Here is a 20301-nt window from a genome sequence, read left to right on the forward strand (position 1 = left end):
AAACACCTTCATCACTATCTTATCTACCTGCGACTCCACTTTCCAGGCGCTATGAACCTGCACTCCAGAGTTTCTTTGTTCAGCAACACTCCCCAGGAATTTATCGTTAAGTGTACAAGTCCTACTCTGACTTGCCTTTCCAAAATGCAGCACCTCATATTTCTTGCAATTAAACTCCATCTGCTACACTCTGGCCCATTCGCCCATTTGATCAAGATCCTGTTGTACTCTGAGGTAACTTTCTTCGCTGTCTACCACTCCTCCAATTCTAGTGTCATCTGCAAACTTACTTACCATAATAACTCCTTATTTGCACATTCAAATCATCTCAAGGTGCTGAGAAGTCCAGTCCCACCTGAAGCTGTCAGCAGTGAAACATTCAAGGCCCAGGCTGCTGCCTAAACAGAAGCCACCAAGACAGGCACCAACACAAAGGTTAGTCTTGGTTATGACCATGATCTAGGAGTTAGTGTCACAATCTGAGCGGGGTCATGGTTTGAGGGCAAGAGCAGGGCGTGACTTCAAGTAATTATCTCACTAACATAAATCTGTGCCCTTAAGTTCCCACAGATTGAGGGAAATGGAGAAAACCATAAAATAGCAGGCAGTCAGCTCCATTATCCCAGTTGCGATAGGTACAATTTTTCACGCTAGCTGAGAAGGCAGGTCATTAACACAGTGAAGGCTGAGGCTCTTAACTGGTTATTGATGAACAGATAACAGGGTCGGCCCAGTGGCTCAGTGGCTAGCACTCTGCCTCACAGTGCCAGGGATCCAGTTCAATTCCCGCCTCGGGCAACTGTCCGTGTGGAGTTTGCACATTCTCCACGTGTCTGCATGGATTTCCACCGGGAGCTCTGGTGGAAATTGTGATTGGAATTCAGTTTCTTCAAATTCTTATTGTCCACAGTCCAACGATGTGCAGGTTAGGTGACTTGGCCATGTTAAATTGCCCACATTGTTAGGTGCATTAGTCAGGGGTGAATGTAGGGAATGAGTCCGGGTGGGTTGCTCTTCGGAGAGTCGGTTAAGATTTGTTGGGCTGACGTGCCTGTTTCCACACTGTAGGGAATCTAATCTAATCTTTCATCGGTGTCAGGTCAAGATGGTCACTCATTGACCTTCCTGCCCAGAATGTAATTGCTGAGGTGGCTGTATGGGAACAAGCTGCCGCAATATACCCGGTTCTGCCAATTTCATGTCACTTCTCAAGAGGAGAAAATTCTGCATTGATATGTCATTTTTGCTACTTACAAAATTGTGTCCCACACTGTTTCAGGGAATATCCTGAGACAACATTTTGTAAATCAGTCTTCACAGTTGGCTGTCCTGTTGTCGTCCTCTTCAAATAACAATAAAACCTGGAAGACAATGAGAATACAAGGTGGGGAATGAAGTTCTGAAATGTGTTGCTCGTGATGCACAGGTAAGTCGAAGCTGCTGCTTTAGGATAACTGAAATTGGTTTAGTGTAAGGACAAAATCTAAAGCCTCTTCCTCAGATATTTTCTGATCAATCTGTTCAGAGAATGTTATTACACTCCTCTGAAGCAGGATGGAATTGAACCTGGAGGAGTGACACTGTCACTGTGCTACGTGAGCCCTTCCGGGCTCTTCTTTAGATTGTTTATTGAACTTAAATTGTACCATCTGCCACGGTGTGATTCAAACTCATGTCCTCAGAACATTTATCCTGTGTTTTGGAAATACTCCTCCAGTGATATTACAACTATGTCATTAAAGACGGCAGAAAACATATCCATATCTTGTTCACTCAGCATCTCTCACTGTCTCCATGGCTGTGTCTCTGTCAACAAGCAGCTCTTCAGATAGTCTCTAGTTAACTTATTCAGAGTCGGTATTATCACCTCAGGGAGAATGTGGGGTCTAACTCTTGTGGCATGGTGGTCGAGACATTACCATTGTAACACAAGAGCCCTCAGCCCTTTCTTCATCCAAACCCACTTATTTCAATCCACGTCTTTGGATGCCCACGCAGCTAATTATAACACTTAAAGGGTGGGAATTGATCATTTCTTCCCTGAAGAATGTCGAATTCCTGACTGAATGTGACTCTGTGGATCATGTGATCATTTTGCAGTGATGAAGTGAATGTGCATTTTCATTCATTCTCAGTTAAGTATTTGAGTGCACATATGTTGATATTTGTATTGATGTACTGACCTATGTAAAAATAATTCACCCAAGACTTTTAGTGGAGGACAATAAGAATTTGAAGAAACTGAATCCCAATCACAATTTTCTGCAATTGCTCACATGGGTACACTATCTGGCTACTTAAATTAAAATGGAGACATCAAATATTGTAGAAAGAATTTTTAGCCTGGCTAGGGATTCTACATCAAGGTGACATCATTTCAAAACATGGGATAGTCCATTTAGCAATGGGATGGGAGGAAAGTTCTTCATTGGCAGACTGATCATTCTTGGGAATTTTTAAATCCACATGACTCTTGAGGTTCATGAAGTAAGTATATTCAAAATGAAAAATTTGAAACATTAAAGATCTGAGGAAATTAGAATATTGCAGTAAGAGTACTGTTTCAGTCAAAGAGTAATCGTGAACACGTTGAATGGTGGAACAGTCTCAATGGGCAAAATGCCAACTCGTGCTTCTATTTCTTTGTCACTAATAGTCTTCTGTCAGAAGCTAATTTAAAGTAAACGTACTTTTATGACTTAAATCAATGTGCCCTGTTTAGTTTTAAGGAGCACAAACATGCAACACTGAGGAAATGTGAGAGTTCTAGGTTACTACACAACTATACGGAGCTGCAGTGTTACCCTGTGTGGATAAGCTTTTCTTTCATCCAACCTTGTCACAACTAATCCATATTCCACACAAACATCTCAATGAAATGTTGACTGATTTACCTTCGGGTGTCTGTGTTCCAATCTTTTGTTAAAAAGGTGAAAAACTGACACCTGCTGTCCTCAGTGCACACTTTCTGACAGTAGTTGACGTCTGGTGCATAGACTGATTCAATGTCATTTCCAGGAAAATCTACATTGTTAAGCAGATCACGTACACATCCTGCAAAAAAATTGTTCTGTGTTAGCAATCTGATTATCAGAAATAATTATTACAGCAGGACCGTTTTCAATCAGGCCCATTTTCATTTTCACAACCCAGTGCCCGACATTTCGTTCATTTTCAAAAATGTATTTGTTCTGGAACACATGCCTTTCGGTCTATTACCAGAATTTCTGACTTTTGAAATATCCAGTGTATCAACCATTTCCTGATAAGAGATACAGTGACTCAAATTGGCTAAAAACTGGCATCTGTGATGTCTGGGACCTCTGGTGCATCGAGCATTGATCATCCACTCAACATCTGGTGGAACATTGTTACAACTGGTACAGCCTTAGCTTTTGCAGGCATGTGCTGGGCTGTTCCATCTTTGTGGATGGGAAAATTGGTGCAATGTCCTCCATGGAGTTGTTTAATTTTCAACCAGCATTCATAACAGGATGCAGCAACACCACAAATCCAGAAATTGAAGATCCCTTTGTTTACTTTCTGCAGGAATTTATTTGACAGTCAAAACAAAAATCTCATTTGGGACATACCTTCACATCCCCTTAAAGGAAATCCAGATACGACATTCTGAAGAATGGTTATTTTTGGTGGCGTTCCTCTTTCACTTTTCTTGCGGTAGCAAAGAAAGCTACAAAGAATCACAGAAACATTATACTAAAATGATGAAGTTGGAACCAGCATTAATCCTTCTCTAATTCAGTCTGGCGTCTCTGTTGTTGACATTGGGTGAATTACATTCTTTCAGCAGGTTGGAGATGTGAAGGGGTGGTATTTATTCCTCAGTGATGAATACGAATGGAAGGAACATTACTACAGGTAAAGGATGAAAAGATGCACTCATCTTATTAAGGATTTCTATTTCCTCAGAGAAACAAGTACATTTCAATAACTGACTAACCGCTGTCGATCATTGTGAAATTCTCCTTTTACAAAGGTGAAAAACTGACAATCAGCTTCCGCTGTACATTTTCTTTGACAACTCTCTTCATTCTCAACGACAGACTGACGAATGTCATTTCCCGGAAAGTCCAAACCATCATAAACAGTTTCAAAACAGGCTGCAAAAGATGGGAGAGGGAGTTGATAAGTTACTGCAAAACGGCAACACAACGAATCGAATACAATAGAACAGCCTTCATTGAGCACGGTGAATGTTTATACATCGCCAATTTCAGCACCAACTTGGTTACAAACATACTTAGGCAGAGCTTCTTTAGTTACAATAATTTAGACAATAGAGAATTAAAATGACCAGGATTGCGGAACTAAAGGTTCAGTACATCAGACCACTCTGGCACACAGTTTCCCATTCGCACGGGGCCATTGTCCCAGACTGTGCAGGGACTACGCTGAGGGAGTAGACAGGTAAAAACAAGGACTGAAGATGCTGGAAACCAGATTCTAGATCAGAGTGTGCTGGAAAAGCACACCCGTTCAGGCAGCTTCTGATGAGCAGGAAAATCAATGTTTCAGGCAAAAGCCCTTCATCAGAAATAGAGGCAGATTACGTGCAGCGTGGAGAGATAAATGAGAGGAGGGTGGGGGTGGGGAGAAGTGAGGGAGTAGACAGCTCCACCAGTCTGAGAGATCACCATGCCATTATACTCTGGGAGGCCGCTGCACCATGTTGGGAAGGTCAATATGCCACAATAACCTGGCAGGCTGATACACCATGTTGGGAAGTTCACCATGTCACGATACTCTGGCCGGCATCTGTGCCATGTTGGTTAATCCAACACTCCACAACACGCTGGCAGGTAGCTGTGCCATGTTGGGAAGGCCAACAGTCCACAACACGCTGGCAGGTAGCTGTGCCATGTTGGGAAGGCCTCCAGACCAAGACACACTGGCAGGTAGCTGTGCCATTTTGGGGATGTTGTCAGGCAACATGATCACTTTGGAAGTTTATTTTAATGTGATGCAGAAGTCACATGACACCAGGTTATAGTCTAACAGGTCTATTTGAAATCACAAGTTTTTGGAGAGCTGTTCCTTTGCCAGGTGAAGAGATGAAGGAGCATCTCTCCAAAAGGCTGTGATTTCTAGATGACCTTTTGGACTATAACATGGTGTCATGTGACTTCTGACCTTACCCACCCCAGTCCAACACTGGCACCTCCACCTGATGGTTAATGTATTTTAATGTGAGACATGTGTTCTTAATATAACGTCACTGTCACCAAAGAAAATTCTGATGTACACAATTCATTGTCTTCTTCTCTATTCCTTTCTAACAAATGTCAATCATTTCTTTCTTTGAGCTTCACAAAAGCGCCCTAACCAATGTCCTGTACAGCTGCAACATGACCTCACAACTCCAATAATCAATGCACTGACCAATAAATATAAGTGTACCAAACACCTTCATCACTATCTTATCTACCTGCGACTCCACTTTCCAGGCGCTATGAACCTGCACTCCAGAGTTTCTTTGTTCAGCAACCTCCCCAGGAATTTATCATTAAGTGTACAAGACCTACTCTGACTTGCCTTTCCAAAATGCGGCACCTCATATATCTTGCAATTAAACTCCATCTGCTACACTCTGGCCCATTCGCCCATTTGATCAAGATCCTGTTGTACTCTGAGGTAGCTTTCTTCGCTGTCCACCACTCCTACAATTTTAGTGTCATCTGCAAACTTACTTACCATAATAACTCCGTATTTGCACATTCAAATCATCTCAAGATGCTGAGAAGTCCAGTCCCACCTGAAGCTGTCAGCAGTGAAACATTCAAGGCCCAGGCTGCTGCCAAAACAGAAGCCATGAAGACAGGCACCAACACAAACATCAGTCTTGGTTATGACCATGATCTAGAAGTTAGTGTCAAATCTGAGCGGGGTCAGGTTTGAGGGCAAGAGCAGGGCGTGGCTTCTTGTAGTCATCCCACTAACATAAATCTGTCCCCTTAATTTACCACAGATTGAGGGAAATGGAGGAAACCATAAAATGGCAGGCAGTCAGCTCCATTTTCCCAGTTGCGATAGGTACCATTTTTCACGCCAGCAGAGAAGTCAGGTCAGCTGAGACCCTTAATTAGTTATTAATGAACAGATAATGGGGGTGGCTAGCTCTGCTGCCTCACAGTGCCAGGGATCCGGGTTGAACTCTTGCCTCGGGCAACTGTCCGTGTGGAGTTTGCACATTCTCCCCGTCTCTGTGTGGGTTTCCAACGGGTACTCTGGTTTCCTCCCACAGGCCAAAGATGTGCAGGATAGGTGAATTGGCCATGCTAAATTGCCCACAGTGTTAGGTGCATTCGTCAGGGGTGAATGTAGGGAATGAGTCCGGGTGGGTTGCACTTTGGAGAGTCGGTTAAGATTTGTTGGGCAGACGTACCTGTTTCCACACTGTAGGGAATCTAATCTAATCTTTCATTGGTGACAGGTCAAGATGGTCACTCATTGACCTTCCTGCCCAGAATGTAATCGCTGAGGTGGCTGTATGGGAACAAGCTGCCGCAATATACCTGGTTCTGCCAATTTCATGTCACTTCTCAAGAGGAGAAAATTCTGCATTGATATGTCATTTTTGCTACTTACAAAATTGTGTCCCACACTGTTTCAGGGAATATCCTGAGACAACATTTTGTAAATCAGTCTTCACAGTCGGCTGTCCTGTTGTCGTCCTCTTCAAATAACAATAAAACCTGTAAGACAATGAGAATACAAGGGGGGGAATGAAGTTCTGAAATGTGTTGCTCGTGATGCACAGGTAAGTCGGAGCTGCTGCTTTAGGATAACTGAATTTGGTTTAGTGTAAGGACAAAATCTAAAGCCTCTTCCTCAGATATTGTCTGATCAATCTGTTCAGGGAATGTTATTACACTCCTCTGAAGTAGGAGGCACTTGAACCTGGAGTAGTGACACTGTCACTGTGCTACGTGAGCCCTTCCAGGCTCTTCTTCAGGTTGTGTATTGAACTTAAATTGTACCATCTGCCACGGTGTGATTCAAACTCATGTCCTCAGAACATTATCCTGGGTTTTGGAAATACTCCTCCAGTGATATTACCACTATGTCATTACAGCCCCCAGAAAACATATCCACATCTTGTACACCCAGCATCTCTCACTGTCTCCATGGCTGTGTCTCTGTAACCATGCAGCTCTTCAGATAGTCTCGAGTTAACTTATTCAGAGACAGTATTATCACCCCAGAAGAATGTGGGATCTAACTCTTGTGGCATGGTGGTAGAGACATTACCATTGTAACACAAGAGCCCTCTGCCCTTTCTTCATCCAAACCCACTTAATTCAATCCACGTCTTTGGATGCCCACGCAGCTAATTATAACACTTAAAGGGTGGGAATTGATCATTTCTTCCCTGAAGAATGTCGAATTCCTGACTGTTTTAAGGAGCACAAACATGCAACACTGAGGAAATGTGAGAGTTCTAGGTTACTACACAACTATAAGGAGCTGCAGTGTTACCCTGTGTGGATAAGCTTTTCTTTCATCCAACCTTGTCACAACTAATCCATATTCCACACAAACATCTCAATGAAATGTTGACTGATTTACCTTCGGGTGTCTGTGTTCCAATCTTTTGTTAAAAAGGTGAAAAACTGACACCTGCTGTCCTCGGTGCACACTTTCTGACAGTAGTTGACGTCTGGTGCATAGACTGTTTCAATGTCATTTCCAGGAATATCTACATTGTTAAGCAGATCACGTATACATCCTGCAAAAAAATTGTTCTGTGTTAGCAATCTGATTATCAGAAATAATTATTACAGCAGGACCGTTTTCAATCAGGCCCATTTTCATTTTCACAACCCAGTGCCCGACATTTCGTTCATTTTCAAAAATGTACTTGTTCTGCAACACAAGCCTTTTGGTCTATTACCAGAATTTCTGACTTTTGAAATATCCAGTGTATCAACCATTTCCTGATAAGAGATACAGTGACTCAAATTGGCTAAAAACTGGCATCTGTGATGCCTGGGACCTCTGGTGCATCCAGCATTGATCTGGTGGAACATTGGTGGAACATCTGGTGGAACATTGTTACAACTGGTACAGCCTTAGCTTTTGCAGGCATGTGCTGGGCTGTTCCATCTTTGTGGATGGGAAAATTGGTGCAATGTCCTCCATGGAGTTGTTTAATTTTCAACCAGCATTCATAACTGAATGCAGCAACACCACAAATCCAGAAATTGAAGATCCCTTTGTTTATTTTCTGCAGCAATTTATTTCAAAGTCAAAACAAAACTCTCATTTGGGACATACCTTCACATCCCCTTAAAGGAAATCCAGATACGACATTCTGAAGAATGGTTATTTTTGGTGGAGTTCCTCTTTCACTTTTCTTGCGGTAGCAAAGAAAGCTACAAAGAATCACAGAAACATTATACTAAAATGTTGAAGTTGGAACCAGCATTAATCCTTCTCTAATTCAGTCTGTCTTTTCTGTTGTTGACATTGGGTGAATTACATTCTTTCAGCAGGTTGGAGATGTGAAGGGGTGGTATTTATTCCTCAGTGATGAATACGAATGGAAGGAACATTACTACAGGTAAAGGGTGAAAAGATGCACTCATCTTATTAAGGATTTCTATTTCCTCAGAGAAACAAGTACATTTCAATAACTGACTAACCGCTGTCGATCACTGTGAAATTCTCCTTTCACAAAGGTGAAAAACTGACAATCAGCTTCCGCTGTACATTTTCTTTGACAACTCTCTTCATTCTCAACGACAGACTGACGAATGTCATTTCCCGGAAAGTCCAAACCATCATAAACAGTTTCAAAACAGGCTGCAAAAGATGGGAGAGGGAGTTGATGAGTTACTGCAAAACGGCAACACAACGAATCGAATACAATAGAACAGCCTTCATTGAGCACGGTGAATGTTTATGCATCGCCAATTTCAGCACCAACTTGGTTACAAACATACTTAGGCAGAGCTTCTTTAGTTACAAGAATTTAGACAATAGAGAAATAAAATGTCCAGGATTGCGGGACTAAAGGTTCAGTACATCAGACCACTCTGGCACCCAGTTTCCCATTCGCACGGGGCCATTGTCCCAGACTGTGCAGGGACTACGCTGAGGGAGTAGACAGGTAAAAACAAGGACTGAAGATGCTGGAAACCAGATTCTAGATCAGAGTGTGCTGGAAAAGCACAGCTGTTCGGGCAGCATCCGAGGAGCAGGGAAATCGACGTTTCGGGCAAAACCCTTCATCAGGAATAGAGGCAGAGTGCCTGCAGGGTGGAGAGATAAATGAGAAGAGGGTGGGGGTGGGGAGAAGTGAGGGAGTAGACAGCTCCACCAGTCTGAGAGATCACCACGCAATGATACTCTGGCAGGCAGCTGCAGCATGTTGGGAAGGTCAACATGCCGCAATAATCTGGCAGGCGGCTGCGCCATGTTGGGAAGATCACCATGTCACAATACTCTGGCAGGTGGCTGCACAATGTTGGAAAAGTCATACCACGATACTCTGGCCGACATCTGTGCCATGTTGGTAAGGCCAACAGTCCACAACACGCTGGCAGGTAGCTGCGTCATGTTGGGAAGGCCTCCAGACCAAGACACACTGGCAGGTAGCTGTGCCATTTTGGGGATGTTATCAGGCAACATGATAATTTTGGAAGTTTATTTTAATGTGATGCAGAAGTCACATGACACCAGGTTATAGTCTAACAGGTCTATTCAAAATCACAAGTTTTTGGAGAGCTGTTCCTTTGCCAGGTGAAGAGATGAAGGAGCATCTCTCCAAAAGGCTGTGATATCTAGATGACCTTTTGGACTATAACATGGTGTCATGTGACTTCTGACCTTACCCACCCCAGTCCAACACTGGCACCTCCACCTCATGGTTTATGTATTTTAATGTGAGACATGTGTTCGTAATATAACGTCACTGTCACCAAAGAAAATTCTGATGTACACAATTCATTGTCTTCTTCTCTATTCCTTTCTAACAAATGCTAATAATTTCTTTCTTTGTGTTTCACACTATCACCTGGTTACTATTAGGTTGCATCTTCATCATTCACACAAGTAACAACTCACATTTCCAACATCTTCCTAAATCTTTTACACATCTAGTTTCCTGAACTTGGGTAATTCATTTCTGTTTTGCTGGCATTATCCCTAACTAAAACAAACATCCCTTTCACCTTTAATGAGCTTTCTGTCCCTGCTAAATGCACTGCACCCTTTAATATTCATGATCCAATGAAACAATATTTTGTGAATTGCTTTTAAATAAAAATCAAATCCAAAAGAAATTTGCAAATGGTATTACAAAATAACAATTAATACATAAGGAAATACTGTGGGCATCAAATTAGTATCAAGTTCAGTACTGCTCGGTTATTGGGTAAAGTTTTCGCGGGCATCTATATGGCCAAAAGCCCCCTCCCCTTATGCCCACCAATGAGAAACCTGCCACATCAAGTGCAAATTGGGTACAAAGTGGCTGGTCTGTCAAGTTCTAAACCAATCAGTTCTTAGAGTCATAGAGTCATAGAGATATACAGCACAGAAACAAATCCTTCAGTTCAAATCATCCGGGTTGACAAGATATCCAATATAAATCTAGTCCCATTTGCCAGTATTTGGCCGATATCCTTCTAAACCTTCCTATTCATATTCCCATCCAGATGCCTTTTAAATGTTGTAATTGTACCAGCCTCCAACACTTCCTCGGCCAGTTCTTTCCATACATGTACCACCCTCTGCGTGTAAAAATTGCCCCTTAGGTCCGTTTATATCTTTCCTCTCTTACCATAAACGTATGCCCTCTAGTTCTAGACTCCCCCACCCCAGGTAAAAGACATTTCCCATTTACCCTAACCCCATGCCTCTCATGATTTTATAAACCTCTTTAGGGTCAGCCTTCAACCACCAAGTTAGCCTCTCCCTATAGCTCAAACCCTCCAATCATGTCTGAACCCTTTTAGGTTTCACAACATCCTTCCAATAAGAGGGAGACCAGAATTGCACACAATGCGCCAAAAGTGCCCTAACCAATGTCCTGTACAGCTGCAACATGACCTCACAACTCCAATAGTCAATGCACTGAACAATAAATATAAGTGTACCAAACACCTTCATCACTATCTTATCTACCTGCGACTCCACTTTCCAGGCGCTATGAACCTGCACCCCAGAGTTTCTTTGTTCAGCAACACTCCCCAGGAATTTACCATTAAGTGTACAAGTCCTACTCTGACTTGCCTTTCCAAAATGCAGCACCTCATATTTCTTGCAATTAAACTCCATCTGCTACTCCCCGGCCCATTCGCCCATTTGATCAAGATCCTGTTGTACTCTGAGGTAACTTTCTTCGCTGTCTACCACACCTCCAATTTTAATGTCGTCAGCAAATTTACTAACCATAATAACTCCTTATTTGCATATTAAAATCATCTTGAGCTGCTGAGAAGTCCAGTCCCACCTGAAGCTGTCAGCAGTGAAACATTCAAAGTCCAGGCTGCTGCCTAAACAGAAGCCACCAAGACAGGCACCAACACAAAGGTCAGTCTTGGTTATGACCATGATCCAGGAGTTAGTGTCATGAGCGGGGTCATGGTTTGAGGGCAAGAGCAGGGCGTGGCTTCATGTAGTCATCCCACTAACATAAATCTGTGCCCTTAATTTCCCACAGATTGAGGGAAATGGAGAAAACCATAAAATAGCAGGCAGTCAGCTCCATTATCCCAGTTGCGATAGGTACCAATTTTCACGCTATATGAGAAGGCAGGTCATTGACACAGTGAAGGCTGAGGCTCTTAACTGGTTATTGATGAACAGATAACAGGGTCGGCCCAGTGGCTCAGTGGATAGCACTCTGCTTCACAGTGCCAGGGATCCAGTTCAATTCCCGCCTCGGGCAAATGTCCGTGTGGAGTTTGCACATTCTCCCCGTGTCTGCGTGGATTTCCACCGGGAGCTCTGGTGGAAATTGTGATTGGAATTCAGTTTCTTCAAATTCTTATTGTCCACAGTCCAAAGATGTGCAGGTTAGGTGACTTGGCCATGCTAAATTGCCCACATTGTTAGGTGCATTAGTCAGGGGTGAATGTAGGGAATGAGTCCGGGTGGGTTGCTCTTCGGAGGGTCGGCTAAGATTTGTTGGGCAGACGTACCTGTTTCCACACTGTAGGGAATCTAATCTAATCTTTCATTGGTGACAGGTCAAGATGGTCACTCATTGACCTTCCTGCCCAGAATGTAATTGCTGAGGTGGCTGTATGGGAACAAGCTGCCGCAATATACCCGCTTCTGCCAATTTCATGTCACTTCTCAAGAGGAGAAAATTCTGCATTGATATGTCATTTTTGCTACTTACAAAATTGTGTCCCACACTGTTTCAGGGAATATCCTGAGACAACATTTTGTAAATCAGCTTTCACAGTTGGCTGTCCTGTTGTCGTCCTCTTCAAATAACAATAAAACCTGGAAGACAATGAGAATACAAGGGGGGGAATGAAGTTCTGAAATGTGTTGCTCGTGATGCACAGGTAAGTCGAAGCTGCTGCTTTAGGATAACTAAAATTGACTTAGTGTAAGGACAAAATCTAAAGCATCTTCCTCAGATATTTTCTGATCAATCTGTTCAGAGAATGTTATTACACTCCTCTGAAGTAGGAGGGACTTGAACCTGGAGTAGTGACACTGTCACTGTGCTACGTGAGCCCTTCCAGGCTCTTTTTCAGATTGTTTATTGAACTTAAATTGTACCATCTGCCACGGTGTGATTCAAACTCATGTCCTCAGAACATTATCCTGGGTTTTGGAAATACTCCTCCAGTGATATTACCACTATGTCATTACAGACGGCAGAAAACATATCCACATCTTGTACACCCAGCATCTCTCACTGTCCCCATGGCTGTATCTCTGTCACCATGCAGCTCTTCAGATAGTCTCTAGTTAACTTATTCAGAGACAGTATTATCACCCCAGAAGAATGTGGGATCTAACTCTTGTGGCATGGTGGTAGAGACATTACCATTGTAACACAAGAGCCCTCTGCCCTTTATTCATCCAAACCCACTTAATTCAATCCACGTCTTTGGATGCCCACGCAGCTAATTATAACACTTAAAGGGTGGGAATTGATCATTTCTTCCCTGAAGAATGTCGAATTCCTGACTGAATGTGACTCTGTGGATCATGTGATCATTTTGCAGTGATGAAGTGAATGTGCATTTTCATTCATTCTCAGTTTAATATTTGAGTGCACATATGTTGATATTTGTATTGATGTACTGACCTATGTAAAAACAATTCACCCAAGACTTTTAGTGGAGGACAATAAGAATTTGAAGAAACTGAATCCCAATCACAATTTCCTACAATTGCTCACATGGGTACACTATCTGGTTACTTAAATTAAAATGGAGACATCAAATATTGTAGAAAGAATTTTTAGCCTGGCTAGGGATTCTACATCAAGGTGACATCATTTCAAAACATGGGATAGTCCATTTAGCAATGGGATGGGAGGAAAGTTCTTCATTGGCAGACTGATCATTCTTGGGAATTTTTAAATCCACATGACTCTTGAGGTTCATGAAGTAAGTATATTCAAAATGAAAAATTTGAAACATTAAAGATCTGAGGGAATTAGAATATTGCAGGAAGAGTACTGTTTCAGTCAAAGAGTAATCGTGAACACGTTGAATGGTGGAACAGTCTCAATGGGCAAATTGCCAACTTGTGCTTCTATTTCTTTGTCACTAATAGTCTTCTGTGAGAAGCTAATTTAAAGTAAATGTACTTTTATGACTCAAATCAATTTGCCCTGTCTAGTTTTAAGGAGCACAAACATGCAACACTGAGGAAATGTGAGAGTTCTAGGTTACTACACAACTATAAGGAGCTGCGGTGTTACCCTGTGTGGATAAGCTTTTCTTTCATCCGACCTTGTCACAACTATTCCATATTCCACACAAACATCTCAATGAAATGTTGACTGATTTACCTTCGGGTGTCTGTGTTCCAATCTTTTGTTAAAAAGGTGAAAAACTGACACCTGCTGTCCTCAGTGCACACTTTCTGACAGTAGTTGACGTCTGGTGCATAGACTGATTCAATGTCATTTCCAGGAAAATCTACATTGTTAAGCAGATCACGTGCACATCCTGCAAAAAAATTGTTCTGTGTTAGCAATCTGATTATCAGAAATAATTATTACAGCAGGACCATTTTCAATCAGGCCCATTTTCATTTTCACAACCCAGTGCCCTACATTTCATTCATTTTCAAAAATGTACTTGTTCTGGAACACACGTCTTTTGGTCTATGACCAGAATTTGTGACTTTTGAAATATCCAGTGTATCAACCATTTCCTGATAAGAGATACAGTGAGGAGAAAGTGAGGACTGCAGATGCTGGAGATCAAAGCTGAAAATGTGTTGCTGAAAAACGCAGCAGGTCAGGCAGCATCCAAGGAGCAGGAGAAACGTCGATACACCCGCTCCTTGGATGCTACCTTACCTGCTGTGCTTTTCCAGCAACACATTTTCAGAAGAGATGCAGTGACTCAAATTGGCTGAAAACTGGCATCTGTGATGCTGGGGACCTCTGGCGCATCTAGCATTGATCATCCACTCAGCATCTGGTGGAACATTGTTACGACTGGTGCTGCCTTAGCTTTTGCAGGGATGTGCTGGGCTGTTCCAAATTTGGGGATGGAAATATTTGTGCAGTGTCCTCCTCCACGGAGTTGTTTAATTTGCCACCAGCCTTCATGACTGGATGCAGCAACACTGTAGATCCATTCATTGTGGGATCCCTTTGTTTACTTTCTACAGCACTTCATTTGAGAATCAGAAACAAAATCTCATTTGGGACATACCTTCACATCCCCTTAAAGGAAATCCAGATACGACATTCTGAAGAATGGTTATTTTTGGTGGAGTTCCTCTTTCACTTTTCTTGCGGTAGCAAAGAAAGCTACAAAGAATCACAGAAACATTATACTAAAATGTTGAAGTTGGAACCAGCATTAATCCTTCTCTACTTCTGTCTGTCTTCTCTGTTGTTGACATTGGGTGAATTCCAATCTCTTAGCAGGTTGGAGATGTGAAGGGGTGGTATTTATTCCTCAGTGATGAATAAAAATGGAAGGAACATTACTACAGGTAAAGGGTGAAAAGATGCACTCATCTTATTAAGGATTTCTATTTCCTCAGAGAAACAAGTACATTTCAATAACTGACTAACCGCTGTCGATCATTGTGAAATTCTCCTTTTACAAAGGTGAAAAACTGACAATCAGCTTCCGCTGTACATTTTCTTTGACAACTCTCTTCATTCTCAACGACAGACTGACGAATGTCATTTCCCGGAAAGTCCAAACCATCATAAACAGTTTCAAAACAGGCTGCAAAAGATGGGAGAGGGAATTGATAAGTTACTGCAAAACGGCAACACAACGAATCGAATACAATAGAACAGCCTTCATTGAGCACGGTGAATGTTTATACATCGCCAATTTCAGCACCAACTTGGTTACAAACATACTTAGGCAGAGCTTCTTTAGTTACAATAATTTAGACAATAGAGAAATAAAATGTCCAGGATTGCGGAACTAAAGGTTCAGTACATCAGACCACTCTGGCACACAGTTTCCCATTCGCACGGGGCCATTGTCCCAGACTGTGCAGGGACTACGCTGAGGGAGTAGACAGGTAAAAACAAGGACTGAAGATGCTGGAAACCAGATTCTAGATCAGAGTGTGCTGGAAAAGCACAGCCGTTTGGGCAGCTTCTGAGGAGCAGGAAAATCGATGTTTCAGGCAAAAGCCCTTCATCAAAAATAGAGGCAGATTGCGTGCAGGGTGGAGAGATAAATGAGAGGAGGGTGGGGGTGGGGAGAAGTGAGGGAGTAGACAGCTCCACCAGTCTGTGAGATCATCATGCCATTATACTCTGGGAGGCCGCTGCACCATGTTGGGAAGGTCAATACGCCACAATACTCCGGCAGGCCGCTGCACTATGTTGGGATGGTCAACATGCCACAATACTCTGGCAGGCTGCTACACCATGTTGGGAAGGTCACCATGTCACGATACTGTGGCCGGCATCTGTGCCATGTTGGGAAGGTCACACCACGATACTCTGGGCAGCATCTGTGCCATGTTGGTAGGCCTACACTCCACAACACGCTGGCAGGTAGCTGTGCCATGTTGGGAAGGCCAACAGTCCACAACACGCTGGCAGGCAGCTGCGTCATGTTGGGAAGGCCTCCAGACCAAGACACACTGGCAGGTAGCTGTGACTTTTGGGGATGTTGTCAGGCAACATGATCATTTTGGAAGTTTATTTTAATGTGATGCAGAAGTCACATGACACCAGGTTATAGTCTAACAGGTCTATTCGAAATCACAAGTTTTTGGAGAGCTGTTCCTTTGCCAGGTGAAGAGATGAAGGAGCATCTCTCCAAAAGGCTGTGATTTCTAGATGACCTCTTGGACTATAACATGGTGTCATGTGACTTCTGACCTTACCCACCCCAGTCCAACACTGGCACCTCCACCTGATGGTTAATGTATTTTAATGTCAGACATGTGTTCTTAATATAACGTCACTGTCACCAAAGAAAATTCTGATGTACACAATTCATTGTCTTCTTCTCTGTTGCTTTCTAACAAATGGCAATAATTTCTTTCTTTGAGCTTCACAAAAGCGCCCTAACCAACTTCCTGTACAGCTGCAACATGACCTCACAACTCCAATAATCAATGCACTGACCAATAAATATAAGTGTACCAAACACCTTCATCACTATCTTATCTACCTGCGACTCCACTTTCCAGGCGCTATGAACCTGCACCCCAGAGTTTCTTTGTTCAGCAACCTCCCCAGGAATTTATCATTAAGTGTACAATACCTACTCTGACTTGCCTTTCCAAAATGCAGCACCTCATATTTCTTGCAATTAAACTCCATCTGCTACACTCTGGCCCATTCGCCCATTTGATCAAGATCCTGTTGTACTCTGAGGTAGCTTTCTTCGCTGTCCACCACTCCTACAATTTTAGTGTCATCTGCAAACTTACTTACCATAATAACTCCGTAATTGCACATTCAAATCATCTCAAGGTGCTGAGAAGTCCAGTCCCACCTGAAGCTGTCAGCAGTGAAACATTCAAGGCCCAGGCTGCTGCCTAAACAGAAGCCATGAAGACAGGCACCAACGCAAAGGTCAGTCTTGGTTATGACAATGATCTAGGAGTTAGTGTCACAATCTGAGCGGGGTCATGGTTTGAGGGTAAGAGCAGGGCGTGGCTTCATGTAGTCATCCCACTAACATAAACCTGTGCCCTTAATTTCCCACAGATTGAGGGAAATGGAGGAAACCATAAAATGGCAGGCAGTCAGCTCCATTTTCCCACTTGCGATAGGTACCATTTTTCACGCCAGCAGAGAAGTCAGGTCAGTTGAGGCCCTGAATTAGTTATTAATGAACAGATAATGGGGGCGGCTAGCTCTGCTGCCTAACAGCGCCAGGGATCCGGGTTCAACTCCTGCCTCGGGCAACTGTCCGTGTGGAGTTTGCACATTCTCCCCGTCTCTGTGTGGGTTTCCAACGGGTACTCTGGTTTCCTCCCACAGGCCAAAGATGTGCAGGTTAGGTGAATTGGCCATGCTAAATTGCCCACATTGTTAGGTGCATTAGTCAGGGGTGAATGTAGGGAATGAGTCCGGGTGGGTTGCTCTTCGGAGGGTCGGCTAAGATTTGTTGGGCAGACGTACCTGTTTCCACACTGTAGGGAATCTAATCTAATCTTTCATTGGTGACAGGTCAAGATGGTCACTCATTGACCTTCCTGCCCAGAATGTAATTGCTGAGGTGGCTGTATGGGAACAAGCTGCCGCAATATACCCGCTTCTGCCAATTTCATGTCACTTCTCAAGAGGAGAAAATTCTGCATTGATATGTCATTTTTGCTACTTACAAAATTGTGTCCCACACTGTTTCAGGGAATATCCTGAGACAACATTTTGTAAATCAGCTTTCACAGTCGGCTGTCCTGTTGTCGTCCTCTTCAAATAACAATAAAACCTGGAAGACAATGAGAATACAAGGGGGGGAATGAAGTTCTGAAATGTGTTGCTCGTGATGCACAGGTAAGTCGAAGCTGCTGCTTTAGGATAACTGAAATTGGTTTAGTGTAAGGACAAAATCTAAAGCCTCTTCCTCAGATATTTTGTGATCAATCTGTTCAGAGAATGTTATTACACTCCTCTGAAGCAGGAGGGACTTGAACCTGGAGTAGTGACACTGTCACTGTGCTACGTGAGCCCTTCCAGGCTCTTTTTCAGATTGTTTATTGAACTTAAATTGTACCATCTGCCACGGTGTGATTCAAACTCATGTCCTCAGAACATTATCCTGGGTTTTGGAAATACTCCTCCAGTGATATTACCACTATGTCATTACAGCCCCCAGAAAACATATCCACATCTTGTACACCCAGCATTTCTCACTGTCCCCATGGCTGTGTCTCTGTCACCATGCAGCTCTTCAGATAGTCTCTAGTTAACTTATTCAGAGACAGTATTATCACCCCAGAAGAATGTGGGATCTAACTCTTGTGGCATGGTGGTAGAGACATTACCATTGTAACACAAGAGCCCTCTGCCCTTTCTTCATCCAAACCCACTTAATTCAATCCACGTCTTTGGATGCCCACGCAGCTAATTATAACAATTAAAGGGTGGGAATTGATCATTTCTTCCCTGAAGAATGTTGAATTCCTGACTGAATGTGACTCTGTGGATCATGTGATCATTTTGCAGTGATGAAGTGAATGTGCATTTTCATTCATTCTCAGTTTAATATTTGAGTGCACATATGTTGATATTTGTATTGATGTACTGACCTATGTAAAAACAATTCACCCAAGACTATTAGTGGAGGACAATAAGAATTTGAAGAAACTGAATCCCAATCACAATTTCCTACAATTGCTCACATGGGTACACTATCTGGCTACTTAAAGTAAAATGGAGACATCAAATATTGTAGAAAGAATTTTTAGCCTGGCTCGGGATTCTACATCAAGGTGACATCATTTCAAAACATGGGATAGTCCATTTAGCAATGGGATGGGAGGAAAGTTCTTCATTGGCAGACTGATCATTCTTGGGAATTTTTAAATCCACATGACTCTTGAGGTTCATGAAGTAAGTATATTCAAAATGAAAAATTTGAAACATTAAAGATCTGAGGAAATTAGAATATTGCAGTAAGAGTACTGTTTCAGTCAAAGAGTAATCGTGAACACGTTGAATGGTGGAACAGTCTCAATGGGCAAAATGCCAACTCGTGCTTCTATTTCTTTGTCACTAATAGTCTTCTGTGAGAAGCTAATTTAAAGTAAATGTACTTTTAAGACTTAAATCAATGTGCCCTGTTTAGTTTTAAGGAGCACAAACATGCAACACTGAGGAAATGTGAGAGTTCTAGGTTACTACGCAACTATAAGGAGCTGCAGTGTTACCCTGTGTGGATAAGCTTTCCTTTCATCCAACCTTGTCACAACTATTCCATATTCCACACAAACATCTCAATGAAATGTTGACTGATTTACCTTCGGGTGTCTGTGTTCCAATCTCTTGTTAAAAAGGTGAAAAACTGACACCTGCAGTCCTCAGTGCACACTTTCTGACAGTAGTTGACGTCTGGTGCATAGACTGATTCAATGTCATTTCCAGGAAAATCTACATTGTTAAGCAGATCACGTATACATCCTGCAAAAAAATTGTTCTGTGTTAGCAATCTGATTATCAGAAATAATTATTACAGCAGGACCGTTTTCAATCAGGCCCATTTTCATTTTCACAACCCAGTGCCCGACATTTCATTCATTTTCAAAAGTGTACTTGTTCTGGAGCACAAGCCTTTTGGTCTATTACCAGAATTTGTGACTTTTGAAATATCCAATGTATCAACCATTTCCTGATAAGAGATACAGTGACTCAAATTGGCTCAAAACTGGCATCTGTGATGCCTGGGACCTCTGGTGCATCTAGCATTGATCATCCACTCAACATCTGGTGGAACATTGTTACAACTGGTACAGCCTTAGCTTTTGCAGGCATGTGCTGGGCTGTTCCATCTTTGTGGATGGGAAGATTGGTGCAATGTCCTCCATGGAGTTGTTTAATTTTCAACCAGCATTCATAACTGGATGCAGCAACACCACAAATCCAGAAATTGAAGATCCCTTTGTTTATTTTCTGCAGCAATTTATTTGACAGTC

The 20301-nt window shown here is 42.6% G+C and overlaps 1 protein-coding gene across 2 annotated transcripts in view; it reads right to left on the bottom strand.

Moving 5' to 3' along the window:
• The window catches only part of LOC140477133 (uncharacterized), an 80306-nt gene that overhangs the window by 35586 nt on the left and 24419 nt on the right, over positions 1 to 20301 (bottom strand). For both annotated transcript variants that reach the window (XM_072570502.1, XM_072570495.1), the window contains exons 11-24: positions 19630 to 19789; positions 17992 to 18098; positions 15254 to 15413; positions 14886 to 14983; positions 14009 to 14168; positions 12371 to 12477; positions 8664 to 8823; positions 8296 to 8393; positions 7588 to 7747; positions 6607 to 6713; positions 3962 to 4121; positions 3594 to 3691; positions 2895 to 3054; positions 1255 to 1361 (exon numbers count right to left, since the gene is read on the bottom strand). In XM_072570502.1, coding sequence (XP_072426603.1) covers positions 1255 to 1361; positions 2895 to 3054; positions 3594 to 3691; positions 3962 to 4121; positions 6607 to 6713; positions 7588 to 7747; positions 8296 to 8393; positions 8664 to 8823; positions 12371 to 12477; positions 14009 to 14168; positions 14886 to 14983; positions 15254 to 15413; positions 17992 to 18098; positions 19630 to 19789 — 1842 coding nt within the window. The remainder of the gene's footprint in view (positions 1 to 1254; positions 1362 to 2894; positions 3055 to 3593; positions 3692 to 3961; positions 4122 to 6606; positions 6714 to 7587; positions 7748 to 8295; positions 8394 to 8663; positions 8824 to 12370; positions 12478 to 14008; positions 14169 to 14885; positions 14984 to 15253; positions 15414 to 17991; positions 18099 to 19629; positions 19790 to 20301) is intronic.

This window comes from Chiloscyllium punctatum, chromosome 1, assembly GCF_047496795.1.
Source record: "Chiloscyllium punctatum isolate Juve2018m chromosome 1, sChiPun1.3, whole genome shotgun sequence".
Lineage (NCBI taxonomy): Eukaryota > Metazoa > Chordata > Chondrichthyes > Orectolobiformes > Hemiscylliidae > Chiloscyllium > Chiloscyllium punctatum.